The sequence below is a fragment of the Oncorhynchus gorbuscha genome, linkage group LG26, assembly GCF_021184085.1.
Source record: "Oncorhynchus gorbuscha isolate QuinsamMale2020 ecotype Even-year linkage group LG26, OgorEven_v1.0, whole genome shotgun sequence".
NCBI classification, from domain to species: Eukaryota; Metazoa; Chordata; class Actinopteri; order Salmoniformes; family Salmonidae; genus Oncorhynchus; species Oncorhynchus gorbuscha.
Window position 1 is genome coordinate 19,854,349 of NC_060198.1, and position 20,044 is coordinate 19,874,392.

General features: G+C 39.6%; 1 protein-coding gene across 6 annotated transcripts in view; it reads left to right on the plus strand.

Annotated features, from left to right (window-relative positions):
• LOC124015325 (serine/threonine-protein kinase MARK1-like) overlaps nucleotides 1-20,044 on the plus strand; it is a 101,373-nt gene that overhangs the window by 3,240 nt on the left and 78,089 nt on the right. For all 6 annotated transcript variants that reach the window (XM_046330497.1, XM_046330499.1, XM_046330500.1 and 3 more), the window contains exon 2: nucleotides 15,260-15,463. In XM_046330497.1, coding sequence (XP_046186453.1) covers nucleotides 15,260-15,463 — 204 coding nt within the window. The remainder of the gene's footprint in view (nucleotides 1-15,259; nucleotides 15,464-20,044) is intronic.

The window sequence follows — 20,044 nt, forward strand, 5'->3', positions numbered from 1 at the left end:
AACCTGCCTCTCTCTCTCGTTGCACTCCACAAGGAGACTGACTGCCTGTTACACAAATGCAGTAAGCCAAGGTAAGTTGCTAGCTAACATTCAACTTATTTTATAAAAAACAATCAATCATAACATAATCACTAGTTAACTACACATGGTTGATATTACTAGATCTTATCTAGCATGTCCTGCATTGCATATAATCTGACTGAGCATACAAGTATCTAAGTATCTGACTGAGCGGTGGTAGGCAGAAGCAGGCACGTAAACATGAATTCAAACAGCACTTTTGTGTGTTTTGCCAGCAGCTCTTCATTGCGCTGTTTATGACTTCAAGCCTATCAACTCCCGAGATGAGGCTTGTGTAACCTGATGTGAAATGGCTAGCAAGTTAGCGTGTGCTAATTGTCGTTATGTTGCTGGTTTCGAGCCCAGGGAGGAGCGAGGAGAGGGACGGAAGCTATACTGTTACACTGGAAATACTAAAGTGCCTATAAGAACATCCATTAGTCAAAGGTTAATGAAAGACAAATGGTATAGTGGGAAATAGTCCTATAATTCCTATAATAACAACAACCTAAAACTTCTTACCTGGGAATATTGAAGACTCATGTTAAAAGGAACCACCAGCTTTCATATGTTCTCATGTTCTGAGCAAGGAACTTAAACGTAAGCATTTTTACATGGCACATATTGCACTTTTACTTTCTTCTCCAACACTTTGTTTTTGCATTATTTAAACTAAATTATCATGTTATATTATTTATTTGAGACTAAATAGATTAGATTTATGTATTATATTAAGTTAAAATAAGTGTTAATTGTTCATTCAGTATTGTTGTAATTGTCGTTATTACAAATATATATAAATAGATATTGGCTGATAAATCGGTATCTGCATTTTTTGGGTCCTCCAATAAATTGGTATCGGCGTTTAAAAATCATAATCGGTCGACCTCTAATTGGAAGAGATTTCTGAATGTTCTTCGCCCAGCATACACCCCTCCAACCAGACATGCTTCATATTTTTCTCTATACCATTTGTATTTCATATACCTTTGACTATTGGATGTTCTTATAGGCACTATAGTATTGCCAGCCTAATCTCGGGAGTTGATAGGCTTGAAGTCATAAACAGAGCTGTGAAGCAAGCGTTGCGAAGAGCTGCTGACAAACGCAGTAGAGTTTGAATGAATGTTTACGAGCCTACTGCTGCCTACCACCGCTCAGTCAGACTGCTCTATCAAATAATATACTTAATTATAATATAATAAACACACAAATATGAGCCTTTGTTCATTATGGTCAAATCCGGAAACTGTCATTTTGAAAACAAAACGTTTATTCTTTTTGAGAAATACGGAACTCTTCTATATTTAATCTAACGGGTGGCATCCCTAAGTCTAAATATTCCTGTTACGTTGCACAACCTTCAATGTTATGTCATAATTATGTACAATTCTGACAAATTGGTTTTCAACGAGCCAGGTGGCCCAAAATGCTGCATTGACTCTGCGTGCAATGAATGCAAGAGAAGTGACACAATTTCCCTAGTTAATATTGCCTGCTAACATGAATTTATTTTATCTAAATATGCAGTTTCAAAAAATATACTTCTGTGTATTGATTTTAAGAAAGGCACTGATGTTTATGGTTAGGTACATTCGTGCAACGAATATGTTTTTTTTGCAAATGAGCTTTTGTTAAATCCTCCTCGTTTGGCGAAGTAGGCTGTGATTCGATGATAAATTAACAGGTAATGCATTGATTATGTGCAACACAGGACAAGCTAGTTAACCTAGTAATGTCATCAACCATGTGTAGTTAACTAGTGATTATGTGAAGCTTGATTGTTTTTCATAAGATAAGTTTAATGCTAGCCTGCAACTCTTACCATGGCTCCTTGCTGCACTCGCGTAGCAGGTGGTCAGCCTGCCACGCAGTTTCCTCGTGGAATGTAATCGGCCATAATCGACGTCCAAAAAAATGCAGATTACTGATTGTTATGAAAACATGAAATCACTTCAATACACGTTGCCTGTCATCCAGTTGCATACACAGCTTGAGCAAGACATTGAGCAAGACATTCACCAGCATTTCTCTGACTACGTTTCTCCATTGAGTCAAAAAAACGTATGATTCCAGGAGCTGTTGCTATCGATAAGGTGTCTGACTCATAATTTTCACCTCGAATAGAAATCGAGGGACTTTTGTCAGAGGTTGGTTGTTGTGAGCGCTGAGTGAACTTTATGCACTTGGCCAGATGATTCTGCATATTTGTTGCATTCTTCACATATGATTTGGCACAATATTTGCAAATGTACACTGTTTTTCCTTCTAATTAGCTGCAGTGAAATGTCTCCACACATCAGATGGTGCCCGTGGCTTTTCCCTGTAATGATTTGAAAAAAAAATAGTAAAAAAACAAACATACAATTCCATGTACAGATAAATACTTAAGCATTTACATTTACATTTAAGTCATTTAGCAGACGCTCTTATCCAGAGCGACTTACAAATTGGACTCCTTTGTAAGATACATGTTTTAAAATGAAACCTTTATGGAAACACGTGAATTAACACTCCTCAGTTAGCAGGCTCAAGCCAGCTAAAACCCACATGGTAGCAAAACCTAACAAAAATTGTTAACAAGTTAGAAATGTTTTAAACACATTTTGCTGTAGGCTACTATTTACTAGTTAACAAAAAAATGGTATGCCATCTAAAATATATTCACCCCACCCAGTATTGTAATCAAAACTTATGAGAAAGCATGTAGTCCTTGGCTCAGACTGTGTAGTAGTGTGGGCTCAAAAGCATCTCATTAGTGTGCAAGATCTTTAGAATCAGCTGTCCATGTGATGGAAGTGTGCACTGCACAGGTGATGGAAGGGGTTGCAATTCCATTGAATTGGGGATAGTTTAACCAAAATATGCCACAAGACCTAGAATTGCCTTGTGCATCCCACAAAAAAGGTTCACTTCTCAACTTAAAAAAAAAAAATTAATCAAAATTCCCGGGCTTAACTTCCCATAGAAAACCCTTTGCAACCCTATCTACAACTGTTAGCGGTCCACCTAGACTGGGTCAGCAATATCTTCGGACTGTTGTTTTTGGCATAATTAATTTGGATATAAAATCTCTTCAGTCAACCATCAGTGGGCCACCAAAAAATGTATGTAGCAAATGCATCCCTTGACTTATGCACTGCTCATTGGATGAATGACATTCCAATCCATGAGTTCCACATAACTTAACTTTTTTTTTGTGAATCTATACATCACTTCCATTATTATATTGTCTGTCTCTAGTCTGCTTATTGCCTCAGTACAAGCTAGATTTAATGGCTGACTAATGCAATAAGTTAATAGATTTAAGCATGGCATGCCACATGGAAAGGCAAAGTACTTACTGCCCTTTCCCTGTGAGCTAGTGATCCATGCTGTCAGGAGGGATATATTTTGAAGTCAGTAGGCTACAGTAGTTCTGAAGAACTGTGCATTCTTCTACACAGCTTTGTTTGTGTGTCTCATTCCATATTCATTTATTGGGACTAAGGTGGATAAGAATTTCATCCTTAAAATACACATTAATTTCAAAGCGTTTCCTACATTTAGGTAAGCTAATGTTGAAAAGGCAGGCATCAAAAGTGTAGTTACTCTTGACAGATTATATTTCAGTTCTGTGTTTGAAATTACCAGCTTATGTCAGGCCATAGAAAATGAAAAAGGGAAATAAGTACTTTACTTATTTTCTGATTCCAGAACGAGTTGTTTGTCAACTTACTGTAAAATACTGCACTGAAAGATAATGGGTTTTGAAGATATGCAAGTTGACAGAACTGGGTCCTCAATCTTCTTAACTGCAGTAGCAAGGCCCGATTTCCATTACAATCCAGTTAAGTGCCCTATTACAAGACATTGCGTAATGCCGAAAAATAAATTGCAAATCACTGTCTTTGAATATTATTGAATGTTCAGTGTAATAGTAGGCTAATGATTAGAATCTTGATATTGCTGTCGAAAGAATCAGGGCACCGTTCTATGTAGTGAAACATTGTGAATTCCTAAAGAAAATTATAACTGTGTTCAAGACTGCTTGGAATAAATTGAGGGGGGATTTGCTTTTTGTTTGTTTTTAAATCTTCTATGAGAGCCTGTATCAGAGTAATGTGACTAAATGCAGGTGACAAGTCTCTTGGACCTTTGTCGATGAATATCTGACAACTGCAACTTGTCTGGGCCAGGTCAAAGTAGCTTGACTGACTTCAATACCCCCCCACATTGAATCATTGTAATGGATTAACTTGTGTCCTGCATTTGCCAAATATCTGCCTGTCTCCACATATTAAAAGGTATATATTGAGATGGAAATAACCTCAACAAATATTTATTGGTAAGATTTGAGAAATGTGTTTTTAAAGTCCAAGAGCTCATAATTTTGTATCACTTTATGGGATGAATAAAGTTGCTTCCTGTGCATAAATGAAACCTTTTGGTCTTGCTACAAAAATTATGATAGTAAATCAGAAGAAAATGAACCTGTGGGGGTGGGGGGGTGTTGCCCTTTCCATAAAGCATAAAGAAGACCGCCCATTGTTGCCGCAGGCAATGCACTACTACTAACTAACAGCCCTCAGGCTGAAAGGAACCAGTAACTATCTCTGTAAAGAAAGTGAGTGTGAAAGACTGAGCGAGGGAAAGAGAGAGGAGTTCACTGAAGCATACCATATTACTGCTTGGCATTTCAACTGGCCCAACCATTTGAGAAAGGATTGAGGCTTTCTAAGAGGCGGGCCGGGGGTGTGGGCTAATGTACCTTTCTGGAATGCTGTGAACAGGCAGTGCGCTCATTGTCACATAAACGCTGGAATTTTAGTGGTGTTAATAGATAACACCACAGAAAGAACCTCTGGTGCTTCTACCTGCTTTCCAGGAAAGGAAACAGAATCCACTGTTGGCTGACAGAGAAGTGGCTCCATGGTGTCTTTCAACGCTGTCATCTGGATTGCATAACTTATTGCCTTGCTCAAGGGCAGAATTACCTTTTTTTTACCTTGTCAGCTCCGGGATTCGATCCAGCAACCTTTCGGTTACTGGCCCAACGCTCCTACTTGCTAGGCAACCTGCTGCCCCACGAGCTCAATAATTAATTTGGTATTAACCTGTCTAGGAACGGGGTTCCGCTAACAGCCAATGAAATTGCAGTGTGCCAAATTCCATCAACAGAAATCTCATAATTCAAATTTCTCAAACATACAAGTATTAGACACCATTTTAAAGATACAATTCTCGTTAATCCAACCTCAATGTCCAATTTCAAAAAAAGCTTTTCGGCGAAAGCATAACATATCAGTATGTTAGGTCAGCAACTAGTCACAAAGTATACAGCCATTTTCCAACCAAAGAGAGGAGTCACAAAAATCAGAAATGGAGAGAAAATGAATCACTAACCTTTGATATTCTTCATCAGATGACACTCGGGACAACACGTTACACAATACATGCATGTTTTGTTCGATCAAGTTCATATTTATATCCAAAAACCCCAGTTTACATTTGACTTTGCCTCCAAAACATCCTGTGAATTTGCACAGAGCCATATCAATTTACAGAAATACTCATAGTTAACATTGATAAAAGATACGAGTGTTATTCACATAATTAAATATATACTTCTCCTTAATGCTGTGTCAGATTTTTAAAAACTTTACCGAAAAAGCAAACCATGCAATAATCTGAGTACGGCGCTCCGAGACCAACACAACCCAAAAAGATATCCGCCATGTTGGAGTCAACAGAAGTCAGAAATAGCATTAGAAATATTCACTTACCTTTGATGATCTTCATCAGAATGCACTCCCAGGAATCCCAGTTCCACAATAAATGTTTGATTTGTTCCATAAAGTCCACCATATATGTCCAAATAACTCCTTTTGGTTCATGTGTTCAGTACACAATCTAAACTCATGACGAGCTGGCAGGTCCAGGCAAAAGTTCAGACGAAAAGTCATATCAGAGTCATATACAGTTCGTAGAAACATATCAAACGATGTATAGAATTAATCTTTCGGGTGTTTTTATCATAAATAATGTTCCAGCTGGAGAATTCCTTTGTCTGTAGAAAAGCAATAGAACGAGAGGTAACTTCCACACGAGCTTGTGGCTCTCTGCCAGACCTCTGACTCATTCCCCTCTCATTCGGCCCCACCTCACAGTAGAAGCATCAAACAAGGTTCTAAAGACTGTTGACATCTAGTGGAAGACTTAAGAAGTGCAAAATGACCCCACAGACACTGTATTCGATAGGCCAAGAGTTGAAAAACTACAAACCTCAGATTTCCCACTTCCTGGTTGGATTTTTCCCAGGTTTTCTTCTGCCATATGAGTTCTGTTATACTCAGACATAATTCAAACAGTTTTAGAAACTTCAGTGTTTTCTATCCAAATCTACTAATAATATCAATATATTAGCAATTGGGACTGAGTTTACTCTGGGCATGCTTTTCATCCAAATGTGAAAATGCTGCCCCCTAGCCCAAACAGGTTCATTAATTGTTTGCTACCCATGGCTTGCTGTTAATTTGAATTAAGTGGACTACTTTTTTGTGTGTTTTTGTTGCATTGCCCTCAACGTTGCAGATAATTGCAGTTGCATACTTTTACTAACTGGCTTGGATAGACGACCAACCAAGCAGGAAGACAGACAGCAGGTCCATGCTAGGGATGGAGGATTTTCGTCTACCTGGTGCAGCCCGGTATGGCCAGCACCGAGCTACCTCAACTCTGGGTCCTTCTGTAGCTCAGTTGGTAGAGCATGGCGCTTGTAACGCCAGGGTAGTGGGTTCGATCCCCGGGACCACCCATACGTAGAATGTATGCACACATGACTGTAAGTCGCTTTGGATAAAAGCGTCTGCTAAATGGCATATATTATTATTATTATTATTACTAGCATCTTCTGCTTCCCATGAACTGATTATTAGTGTTATAGCATTATCTTCAAGATATGGTGCAATGCTGAAATATAAGACTTACAGTGAAAAAATGTTTCTCACAGAACAACCATTGACCTTTGTGAAGAGAACATGGCTCTCAGTGGACATCAAAGTATGGCTAACTTTCTACAGCTCCTTTCATATTAAATGACCCTTGGTCAGCTTAACTTATACATAATAGTCCCCTAGGAATTAATCATAAACAGACATTTCTTGAGAAGCAACGAATGCAGTTATAGTTTCTCAAACTACACATCAGTCCATGGCCCTGACTTGTAAGGGGGAAGCAAGAAAAGGAATGGTTCCATTGCTGTCCTTTGAATGTGTTTACGATTAACAGTATGCACCCACTCCGGGCCCTGTTCCATTTTAGATCACATTTGATGCGTAGCAGAGTAACCTTGCAACCCTGTGGCACATATGGCAACGTTTATAGCTAGTACCCGCAAGAGACCAGCAATGGTTGATACAGATCATCTTTGGCGCTGCATAAGCACAAGTGTTGCGTACACTTACGAGCAGCCAATGGAGGCTCACTTGGATGGAAACTTAAAGAATCTTGGCATGTTTATCCCCTTCAGCAGGTAATAAATATAATTGGTTCTTGTATGCTTATGTTAATTAGGGACTGGAAATTAGCATAAGTCGTAAGCTAATTGCTTCACAGCTCAATGCATCTGACTCCGTGTCAGTGTTGCATTTGTATCTCTCCCTAGTAGATAAAGGATTAAACTAGTTGATATAACAATGCCAAAATGAAGACCAGAAAAAGATTATCCTAAGTGCAGCAGATGATGCAGCCCACATGCAACTTGTGTAACACAAGCTTTAGGAAAGTCTGTGACCACGAATCAGACAAATCGGTAGGTATGTCTGTCGGATCTGTGAGAGGAATGAAACAAGAGGTTCATAACGAATGCCCAGATAAGAGGTTGACCGATTAATCGGCATGGCTGATTTCAAGTTTTCAATACAATCAGTAATCTGCATTTTTGGATGCCGATTATGGCCAATTATATTGCAATCCACGAGGAGACTGTGTGGCAGGCTTGACCACCTTTTCCGCGAGTGCAGCAAGGAGCCAAGGTAAGTTGCTAGCTAGCATTAAAGTAGGAAAAAAAATCTCTTCACATAATCACTAGTTAACCTAGTAATATCATCAACCAGGTGTAGTTAACTAGCTTGTCCTGCATTGCATATAATCAAAGCGGTGCCTGTTAATTTATTAATCGAATCACAGCCTACTTCACCAAACGGGGGAGGAATTAACAAAAGCGCATTCGTGAAAAAAGCACAATTGTTGCACCATGTACCTAACCACGAACATCAATGTCTTTCATAAATTCAATACACAAGTATATAAAAAAAAAAACCTGTATATTTAGTTAAAAGAAATTAATGTTAGCAGGCAATATTAACTAGGGAAATTGTGTCACTTCTCTTGCGTTCAGTGCAAGCAGAGTCCGGGTATATGCAACCATGTGGGCTGCCTGGCTTGTTGCAAACTGTGTTTCTTCCTAACAAAGACCGTATTAATTTTCCGGAATTTTATGTAATTATGACATAACATTGATGGTTGTGCAATGTAACAGCAATATTTAGACTTAGGTGTGCCACTCGTTCGATAAAATACAGAACGGTTCTGTATTTCACTGAAAGAATAAATGTTTTGTTTTCGAAATGTTAGTTTCCAGATTTGACCATATTAATAACCAGAGACTCGTATTTCTGTGTGTTAATTATATTATAATTAAGTCTATTATTTGATAAAGCAGTCTAACTGAGCGGTGGTAGGCAGCAGCAGGCTCGTAAGCATTCATTCAAACAGCACTTTCCTGCGTTTGCCAGCAGCTCTTCACAATGCTTGAATCGCAGCGCTGTTTATGACTTCAAGCCTATCAACTCCCGAGATTAGGATGGCAATATTATAGTGCCTATAAGAACATCGAATAGTCAAAGGTATATGAAATACAAATGGTGTAGAGAGAAATAGTCCTATAATAACTACAACCTAAAACTTCTTAACTGGGAATATTGAAGACTCATGTTAAAAGGAACCACCAGCTTTCATATGTTCTCAAGTTCTGAGCAAGGAACTTAAACATTAGCTTTTCTCCATGGCACATATTGCACTTTTACTTTTTATATTTCACTTTTAATTTCAAATTACTGTCTATTCAGTATTGTTGTAATTGTCATATATATATATATATATATATACACACACACACAGTGGGGCAAAAAAAGTAGTTAGTCAGCCACCAATTGTGCCCACTTAAAAAGATGAGAGGCCTGTAATTTTCATCATAGGTACACTTCAACTATGACAGACAAAATTAGAAAAAAAACATCCGGAAAATCACATTGTAGGATTTTTAATGAATTAATTTGCAAATTATGGTGGAAAATAAGTATTTGGTCACCTACAAACAAGATTTCTGGCTCTCACAGACCTGTAACTTCTTCTTTAAGAGGCTCCTCTGTCCTCCACTCGTTACCTGTATTAATGGCGCCTGTTTGAACTTGTTATCAGTATAAAAGACACCTGTCCACAACCTCAAACAGTCACACTCCAAACTCCACTATGGCCAAGACCAAAGAGCTGTCAAAGGACACCCGAAACAAAATTGTAGACCTGCACCAGGCTGGGAAGATTGAATCTGCAATAGGTAAGCAGCTTGGTTTGAAGAAATCCATTGTGGGAGCAATTATTAGGAAATGGAAGACATACAAGACCACTGATAATCTCCCTCGATCTGGGACTCCACGCACGATCTCACCCTGTGGGGTCAAAATGATCACAAGAACGGTGAGCAAAAATCCCAGAACCACATGGGGGGACCTTGTGAATCGCCTACAGAGAGCTGGGACCAAAGTAACAAAGCCTACCATCAGTAACACACTACGCTGCCAGGGACTCAAATCCTGCAGTGCCAGATGTGTCCCCCTGCTTAAGCCAGTACATGTCCAGGCCCGTCTGAAGTTTGCTAGAGAGCATTTGGATGATCCAGAAGATTGGGAGAATGTCATATGGTCAGATGAAACCAAAATATAACTTTTTGGTAAAAACTCAACTTGTTGTGTTTGGAGGACAAAGAATGCTGAGTTGCATCCAAATAACACCATACCTACTGTGAAGCATGGGGGAGGAAACATCATGCTTTGGGGCTGTTTTTCTGCAAAGGGACCAGGACGACTGATCCGTGTAAAAGAAAGAATGAATGGGGCCATGTATCGTGAGAGGAGGAATTGGTCAATTAATTCCCTCACGTCCTTGCAGGGCTACAATTTCCTACTTTGTGAAGCTTAACCTTAACCTCACTGTCAAAATGAGCACAGGTAATAAGCTGATATGCAACCCTTGTGTGGTTTTGATATTGTTCAACAAGACTATATTCCTTCTCAATGTCTTGAGTGCAGAGGTCAATAGATGTACTGTTTTAAATTAGCGTTTTACTGAAAGTCATGAGGGTCAAACCATATTTGTTCTTGAAGTAGTCCCTTTTCAGATACATTTATTTTAATCTCATGAGTTTTCCATACTGGACAATAGTTTAAAAAAACTTTGATTCTGAAATCCCCAAGAGGTGTAAACTAATAAAAAGCAGCGCCAAAGTCAATGGACCTGACAAAGCTTCCTCAGTAGCTTAGATAAACCTCTCTTGCCCTTACAATGACCTTCAGTCTGTTCCCGTTAGATGAGCCTCTGCAACAGTGGCTGTTGATTTTGAGGTAATTCCTCAGTCCTCTAGCCCTCTGTCCTGTTTTGTGCGAGACAAACCCTGGCAGTGAAAGGGAAGTAAAGTTCACAGCTGGAGTGAGTCCCATGCTGTTCATTCATTCAGACGTGACACTGTCACTTTCAGCTTTTATTTCTTTCATTACGTTCCACTGGGAATGTATAAAATAAATAAAAGCTGAAATAAATAATTCTCTCTACTATTATTCTGACATTTCACATTCTTAAAATAATGTGGTGATCCTAACTGACCTAAGACAGGGAATCACCAATCACCACCTTCCGGAGACACCTGAAACCCCACCTCTTTAAGGAATACCTAGGATAGGATAAGTATTCCCTCTCACCCCCCTTTAAGATTTAGATGCACTATTGTAAAGTGACTGTTCCACTGGATGTCATAAGGTGAATGCACCAATTTGTAAGTCGCTCTGGATAAGAGCGTCTGCTAAATGACTTAAATGTAAATGTAAATGTTTACTAGGATTAAATGTCAGGACTTGTGAAAAACTGAGTTTAAATGTATTTGGCTAAGGTGTATGTAAAATTATGACTTTATTTGTATTATTTTTTACATTGTAGAATGATAGTGAAGACATCACAACTATGAAATAACACATTGAATCATATAGTAACCAAATAAGTGTAAAACAAATCAAAATATATTTTAGATTCTTCGAAGTAGACACCCTTTGCCTTGATGACTGCTTTGCACACTTGGCATTCTCTTAACCAGCTTCACCTGGAATGCTTTTCTAACAGTCTTGAAGGAGTTCCCACATGCTGAGCACTTGTTGGCTGTGTTTCCTTCACTCTACGGTGCAACTCAACCCAAACCATCTCAATTGGGTTGACGTAAGGTGATTAGGGAGGCCAGGTCATCTGATGCAGCACTCCATCACTCTCCTTCTTGGTCACTGTAAATAGTCTGGGTGACCATTTGATTAATTGTTCAGCAGTCTTATGGCTTGGGGGTAGAAGCTGTTAAGGAGCCTTTTGGACCTACATTTGGTGCTCTGGTACATTTTGCCGTATGGTAGCAGAGAGAACAGTCCATGACTTGTGAGACTGAAGTCTTTGAAAATTGAACGCTTGGTATAGAGGTCCTGGATCGCAGGAAGCTTTGCCCCAGTGATGTACTGGGCAGTACCAACTACCCTGTCTTGCGCCTTATGGTCAGATGCCTTGCAGTTGCCATACCAACCGGTGACGCAACCGGTTAGGATGCTCTTGATGGTGCAGTTGAATAACTTTTTGAGGATCTGGGGGACCCATGCCAAATCTTTTCAGTCTCCTGAGGAGGGGAAAGGTGTTTTCGTGCCTTCATGACAGTCTCGTTGTGTTTGGACCATGATAGTTTGTTGGTGATGTGGACACCAACTCTCGACCCGCTCCACAACAGACCCGTCCATGTTAATGGGGGCCTGTTTGACCCTCCTTTTCCTGTAGTCCATTACTACTCTTGGATGCTTTATGCATACAGGCTCAGGAGTGAAGGTAGTAGGACCTGAGAGCTTCATTTAGCCTTTAGTGACCAGACCCTTGAGTGGCTGACGAGGAAGGAGAATTCAGAAAAACGTGTGTTACCAAACACAATGTTCTGTTGCTAGGGCTTAGCGAGCCATGCGAGCGTGAATGAGCGAGCAAGTTGAGCAGAAATAAGTGGCGAACGGCTAAAAGCAAGGGCAAACACCCAGCTCATAACCCCCATTCAGAAGGTAGGCATCATGAATGTTCTGGATGGAAAGAATTGGTTAAAACATCAATGGGCACTGGTGTAATGGGCTGATTTTGAAAACCATTAGACTAAATAGAGGTGTTATAATAATACAGTAATGAAACCAGTAGAAGTGTGGTTTCCGAATCCTCAACGTTCTGGTCAGTTATTATATTACCACTATATAGTAAAATGCTGTCATTATGATAATATTGTTGATTATAATACTTTGCCATAGTATTAAGCATTTCCCAGCTTCACCTATTTTGTTGACTATCAGTCTGTTTGTATAATGATATGCTTTCCATTTTTATTGGAGGGAGTTGCCACTGTCCCTCAACTATTCCTCTCGGTTTGTCATTTTGGCTTTGGTTGATGTGTAAATGGTAGCCCACATATGGAGGTGACGAGTAGTGTGTTGATATTGCTCACAAAGTTGAACACAACTGCACAAGGCTCCTGCCAAAGGATGGAGAATAAAAAAACAATAACAGCGCTCCATCTCTTTACGCTGCTGTCACTTGTGTTCGTTGTGCAGCCCCACACCTGTTTCTATGATTTGAAGTAATTACCTATAATACACAATTTATCACTCCACTTCTGAAGAAGACACTCCTGGACCACACCCCACAAATCTGCTTTTACGCCACTCCCTTCAGTCGGCAGTCGCTAGATGATATGTGAGGTCTGCCCACCACCGTCCCTTTCCCATCTGCTGTGACGAATGCGTCAAGGCTAACGGTTAATAGCTAACAGCTATCGACGACTCCTGCGTTTGGCCCAAGGCCACAGACTTTTTTTTTCTCCTATACAGATATATTACATTTAGTAAGTGTTTACAATGGCGGGTTATGGGTCGTATTGTTAATTCTATCATTACTGTAATTTACCTCCTTGTGTCCCCAAGTATGACAGTGCTGCCCTATCTTTTAGGCAAGGTTTTCCTAGGACAAACACTCACCGGTGATGAAATACTCCAGTGAGAGAGTCCTGGGATGTATTCACTAGAGGTCGACCGATTATGATTTTTCAACGCCAATACCGATTATTGGAGGAACAAATAAAGCCAATACTGATTAATCGAACAATTTATTATTATTTTTAAATGTATTTATTTGTAATAATGACAATTACAACAATACTGATTCAACACTTTTTTATTCAAATCAATTTAGTGTCAAATAAATAATGAAACATTCAATTTGTTTTAAATAATGCAAAAACAAATTGTTGGAGAAGAAAGTAAAAGTACAATATGTGCCATGTAAAAAAGCTAACATTCAAAGTTCCTTGACCAGAACATGAGAATATATGATAGCTGGTGGTTCCTTTAACATGAGTCTTCAATATTCCCATGTAAGAAGTTTTAGGTTGTAGTTATTATAGAAATTATAGGACTATTTCTCTCTATAACATTTGTATTTCATTTACCTTTGACTATTGGATGTTCTTATATGCACTTTAGTATTGCCAGTGTAACAGTATAGCTTCCGTCCCTCTCCTGCCCCTACCTGGGCTCGAACCAGGAACACATTGACAACAGCCACCCTCGAAGCATCGTTACCCATCGCTCCACAAAAGCCGCGGCCCTTGCTGAGCAAGGGGAACAACTACTCCAAGTCTCAGAGCGAGTGACGTTTGGAATGCTATTAGCGTGCATCCCGCTAAATAGCTAGCCATTTCACATTGGTTACACCAGCCTAATCTCGGGAGTTGATAGGCTTGAAGTCATAAACAGTGCAATGCTTGAAGCTTTGTGAAGAGCTGCTGGCAAATGCACGAAATGGCTGTTTGAATGAATTCTTACAAGCCTGCTCAGTCAGACTGCTCTATCAAATCATAGATTATAACATAATAACACACAGAAATACGAACCTTAGTTTCCGGATTTTACCATATTAATGACCTATCATTTCGAAAATAAAATGTTTATTCTTTCAGTGAAATATGGAATCGTTCCGTATTTTATCTAACGGATGGCATACCTAAGTAAGTCTAAATATTGCTGTTACATTGCACAACCTTCAATGTTATGTCATAATTATGACCAATTCCGGCAAATTAATTACGTTCTTTGTTAGGAAGAAACTGCTGCATATACCCTGACTGCTTGCACGGAACGCAAGAGAAGTGACACAATTGCCCTAGTTATAAGAAATGCATGTTAGCAGGCAATATTAACTAAATGTGCAGGTTTAAAAATATATACAACAGTGCTTTTTTTGCAAATGCGCTTGTTAAATCATAACCCGTTTGTCAAAGTAGACTGTGATTCAATGATATATTTATTGATTATATGCAACGCAGGACACGCTAGATAAACTAAGTTAGTAAGTGTAGTTAACTAGTGATTATGTTAAGATTGATTGTTTTTTATAAGATGAGTGTAATGCTAGCCAGCAACTTACCTTGGCTTCTTGCTGCCCTCGCGTAACAGGTAGTCAGCCTGCTACGCAGGCTCCTCGTGGAGTGCAATGTAAGGCAGGTGGTTAGAGCGTTGGACTAGTAACCGGAAGGTTGCAAAAACAAATCCCCAAGCTGACAAGGTAAAAATCGGTCGTTCCGACATTTGAAAAACTTTACAGGACATTTGCTGTTTCCATCAGGCCTGTCGTGATTAGTTTTTTAAAATCTGACGTACTTTTAATGGATGGAACCCTGGGTCATGTAGCAGATAGACTCTCGCTAGATGTTTAGCTTTGTGACTTTGACAACCTCTCTATCGTTCCACACTGATCCTTTATCTGTTCAATTAAAAAATGTATTTTTTAAACCGACACGTTGTTCATCTCCACACATGTCACATTCTTACAGCACACTTCTGTGGAGGCCTACCAGGAGCCCCCGGCCCCGCCGGCCAAGTCGGGAAGTCGACACAGCCTGCCGAGATGTCGGAACTCTGTGGCGTCCACGACGGAGGAGCAGCCACACATCGGGAACTACCGGCTGCTCAAGACCATTGGCAAGGGGAACTTCGCCAAAGTCAAGCTGGCCCGGCATATACTGACAGGACGAGAGGTACGTTTCCTCCATTATGATTTTTTTATTTATTTTTTTTTTTTATTTATTTCACCTTTATTTAACCAGGTGGGCATGTTGAGAACAAGTTCTCATTTACAATTGCGACCTGGTCAAGATAAAGCAAAGCAGTTTGACAGATACAACGACACAGAGTTACACATGGAGTAAAACAAACATACAGTCAATAATACAGTATAAACAAGTCTATATACAATGTGAGCAAATGAGGTGAGAAGGGAGGTAAAGGCAAAAAAGGCCATGGTGGCAAAGTAAATACAATATAGCAAGCAAAACACTGGAATGGTAGTTTTGCAATGGAAGAATGTGCAAAGTAGAAATAAAAATAATGGGGTGCAAAGGAGTAAAATAAATTAATTAATTAAATACAGTTGGGAAAGAGGTAGTTGTTTGGGCTAAATTATAGGTGGGCTATGTACAGGTGCAGTAATCTGTGAGCTGCTCTGACAGTTGGTGCTTAAAGCTAGTGAGGGAGATAAGTGTTTCCAGTTTCAGAGATTTTTGTAGTTCGTTCCAGTCATTGGCAGCATAGAACTGGAAGGAGAGGCGGCCAAAGAAAGAATTGGTTTTGGGGGTGACTAGAGAGATATACCTGCTGGAGCGTGTGCTACAGGTGGGAGATGCTATGGTGACCAGCGAGCTGAGATAAGGGGGGACTTTACCTAGCAGGGTCTTGTAGATGACATGGAGCCAGTGGGTTTGGCGACGAGTATGAAGCGAGGGCCAGCCAACGAGAGCGTACAGGTCGCAATGGTGGGTAGTATATGGGGCTTTGGTGACAAATTAATACTCTGGCAACAGATTTGTCACTGTCATTTAGCAATTTGGTCTTTTGTTGGATTCCTTTTCATTTAAGACTGATTACTTAGACAAAGATTAGCCCAGGCGTAACCAGAGTCTGTTTTCAATTTAAATGTGGCTAAAGATACTTATACTGAACCAAAATATAAATGCAACATGTGAAGTGTTGGTTTCATGAGCTGAAATAAAAGATCCCGAAAATTGTGTCATATGTACAAAAAGCTTATTTCCCTCAAATTTTGTGCACAAATTTGTTTACATCCATGTTAGTGAGCATTTCTCCTTTGCCAAGATAATCCATCCACCTGACAGGTGTGGCATATTAAGAAGCTGATTAAACAGCATGATCATTACGCAGCTGCACCTTGTGCTGGGGACAATACAAGGCCACTAACATGTACAGTTTTCTACACAACACAATGCCACCAATATCTCCAAGTTTTGGGGTAGTGTGCAATTGGCATGCTGACTGCAGGAATGTTTCACCAAATCTGTTGCCAGAGTATTAATTTATCTACCATAGGCCAATGTTGTTTTGGAGAATTTGGCAGTACGTCCAACCTGCCTCACAACCGCACATGAAACCACGCCAGCTCAGGACCTCCACATCCGGTTTCTTCAACTTCGGGATCATCTGATACCAGCCACACGGGCAGCTAATGAAACTGAGGAGTTTTTCTGTCTGTAATAAAAGCCCTTTTGTGGAGAAAAACTCATTCTGATTGGCTGGGCCTGGCTCCCCAGTGTCTGGGCCTATGCCCTCCCAGGCCCAACCATGGCTGCACCCTTGCCCAGTCATGTGAAATCCATAGATTAGGGCCTAACAAATTCATTTCAATTGACTGATTTTCTTTTATTGAACTGTAACTCAGTAAAATCATTGAAAATGTTGCATGTTGAGTTTTTTATATTTTTGTTCGGTATAGATTCCCCACAACAGACAATTGGAACAGATAATCAAATGGTTTACGACAACGAAAACTAAAAGTAATAATTTTGTAAAATATTTTTTTTTTGACTTAAGACTGTTAAAACACCATCAAATCAGCTCCAAGAGATTTTAATTTTGCAAGTCTTTCCACACATAATATGTATGCATGTAAGCAAGGTTTGAAGTTATGTTTTAGTCATATTAGATCTGTTTTATAGTTATTTGTAATTATGTTCCGACCCCTTGACCATCCGCTTGAGAAACAATTGGCCCTCGGCTAAATCTAATTGATGATCCCTGTTCTAGAGGTCATGTTGATTCATCTTGAGTGTTTTATTTTAAATGCCTAAACAGAAAATAACCCACTTTTCCTTCTTTCGAATTGGTCTCACGCGTGTGGCATGTCAAGTTTGTTGCTGTTATTGACCTTGTTGAAAATTGCATGCGTCTGTCTTGTTTGGTACACACACAGAAATATTTAGACACTGGATTCATGCCAATAGCTTAGCGATTACATGTAAAGACTCGGAGGTGTGGAGTTCCTAAAGTTTATACATTGTTTGCATGTCCACATTTCCCTGGATTTTTGCTTCATGGGCTCAACAACTGAGTGAAAAGTGAATCTGGAGAAATACAGCACCAAAGTACTGTCCCATATCTCTATGAAAGCAGATATTAAAGGAAAATGTATGTTTTTCTGTCCTTAAAGGTAGTTTAATGTCCCCACATCACATGCCTTTGGTTGCTTTGATTCAGTCTATGCCCTCATACACAAATGTGTTTAAAAAGATGAGCACCAAATAAACAGTGCTTATCTTTTCATTTTGGATTGCAACAACAGGTGGGATGTGGATTTATCAACATCTAACCACTTTTAGTCTGAAAACATCGGACACTTTGGTTTTGGAGTGAACTGTCCCTTTAAAGTGTTACTGACAGCATTTGAACTACTATTCAGATATGAATATCAAATTCCCAATTTATGCTTCAAAACCAACTTTAAGGGGTTTTAAAAAGTAGGTTCCATTTGAGTCTACATTCCATGATGTACACTCGCACATTGATGACATAATAGATGAATGCAGTTCAATACATGATTTAATATAATTCACCTATACATTTCTTGGTAGTCCAAAAATATTGCTCTTAGCATGTAAATCACAGCTGGCCTTGTACATTGTTTGCTGCCTCCATTCGGGATGCACGGTTTCAGTTTCCATTACTCAATATTTTGGACAAAAACTGACAAATTTAACTAAGGCTGGGAATGACAATTACAATCAAACTCTAGCAACACACATCAGTCATAATGTGGATAATATGCAAGAGTATCTATTTACAGTTGAAATCGGAAGTTTACATAAACCTTAGCCAAATACATTTAAATGTCAATTAAAATGTAAATTCCTGTCATTTAATGCTAGTAAAAATTCCCCGTCTTCGTTGAGGTTGGATCGCCACTTTATTTTAAGAATATGAAATGTCAGAATAAGAGTGATTTATTTCAGCTTTAATTTCTTTCATCACATTCCCAGTGGGTCAGAAGTTTACGTACATTTACATTTTTTAACTTGGGTCAAATGTTTCGGGTAGCCTTCCACAAGCTCCCCACAATAAGTTGGGTGAGTTTTGGCCCATTCCTCCTGACAGAGCTGGTGTAACTGAGTCAGGTTTGTCGGCCTCCTAGCTCACACACGCTTTTTCAGTTCTGTCCACAAATTTTCTACGGGATTGAGGGCAGGGCTTTGTGATAGCCACTCCAATACCTTGACTTTGTTGTTCTTAAGCCATTTTGCCACAACATTGGAAGTATGCTTGGGGTCATTGTCCATTTGGAAGACCCATTTGCGACCAAGCTTTAACTTCCTGACTGATGTCTTGAGGTGTTGCTTCAATATATCCATATAATTTTGCTCCCTCGTGATGCCATCTATTTTGTGAAGTGCACCAGACCCTACTACATCATTAGCACCCCCACAAAATGATGCTGCCACCCCCGTGCTTCACGGTTGGGATGGTGTTGTTCGGCTTGCAAGCCTCCCCCCTTTTCCTCCAAACATAACCATGGTCATTATGGCCAAACAGTTCTGATTTTTGTTTCATCAGACCAGAGGACATTTCTCCAAAAAGTGCAATCTTTGTCCCCATGTGCAGTTGTTGGCTTTTTTATGGCGGTTTTGGAGCAGTGGCTTCTTCCTTGCTTCTTCCTTGCTGAGCAGCCTTTCAGGTTGTCGATTATAGGACACGTTTTACTGTGGCTATAGATACGTTTGTACTTGTTTCCTCCAGCATCTTCACAAGGTCCTTTGCTGTTGTTCTGGGATTGAGTTGCACTTTTTGCACCAAAGTACATTCATCTCTAGGAGACGGAACGCTTCTCCTTCCTGAGCAGTATGGTGGCTGTGTGGTCCCATGGTGTTTAATCTTGTGTACTATTGTTTGTACAGATGAATGTGGTACCTTCAGGCATTTGGAAATTGCTCCCAAGGATGAACCTGAATTGTGGAGGTCCACAATTTTTTGACTGAGGTCTTGGCTGATTAGTTGTAATTGTTGATGTTTCGGGTTGGAGCGAGCGGTCGCATCGGCACTTCGCTTCGCAGGTAGTATAACTTTTTCATTACATTTCATTATAGCACAACGGTTTGATTTGTCTAATCTTAGCAATTTCTTCTTAGCTAGCTACATAGCCGTCTTTGTATCAAAGATAATTGCGTAATTATCGTATTTCGCCGTCCTAACGTAGCTAGCTAACGTCCACTGATTAGCTGCACTGGAGAAACTATTACACTCAACTGAACGACTTGATTAGTGTAGTGTTAGCTAGC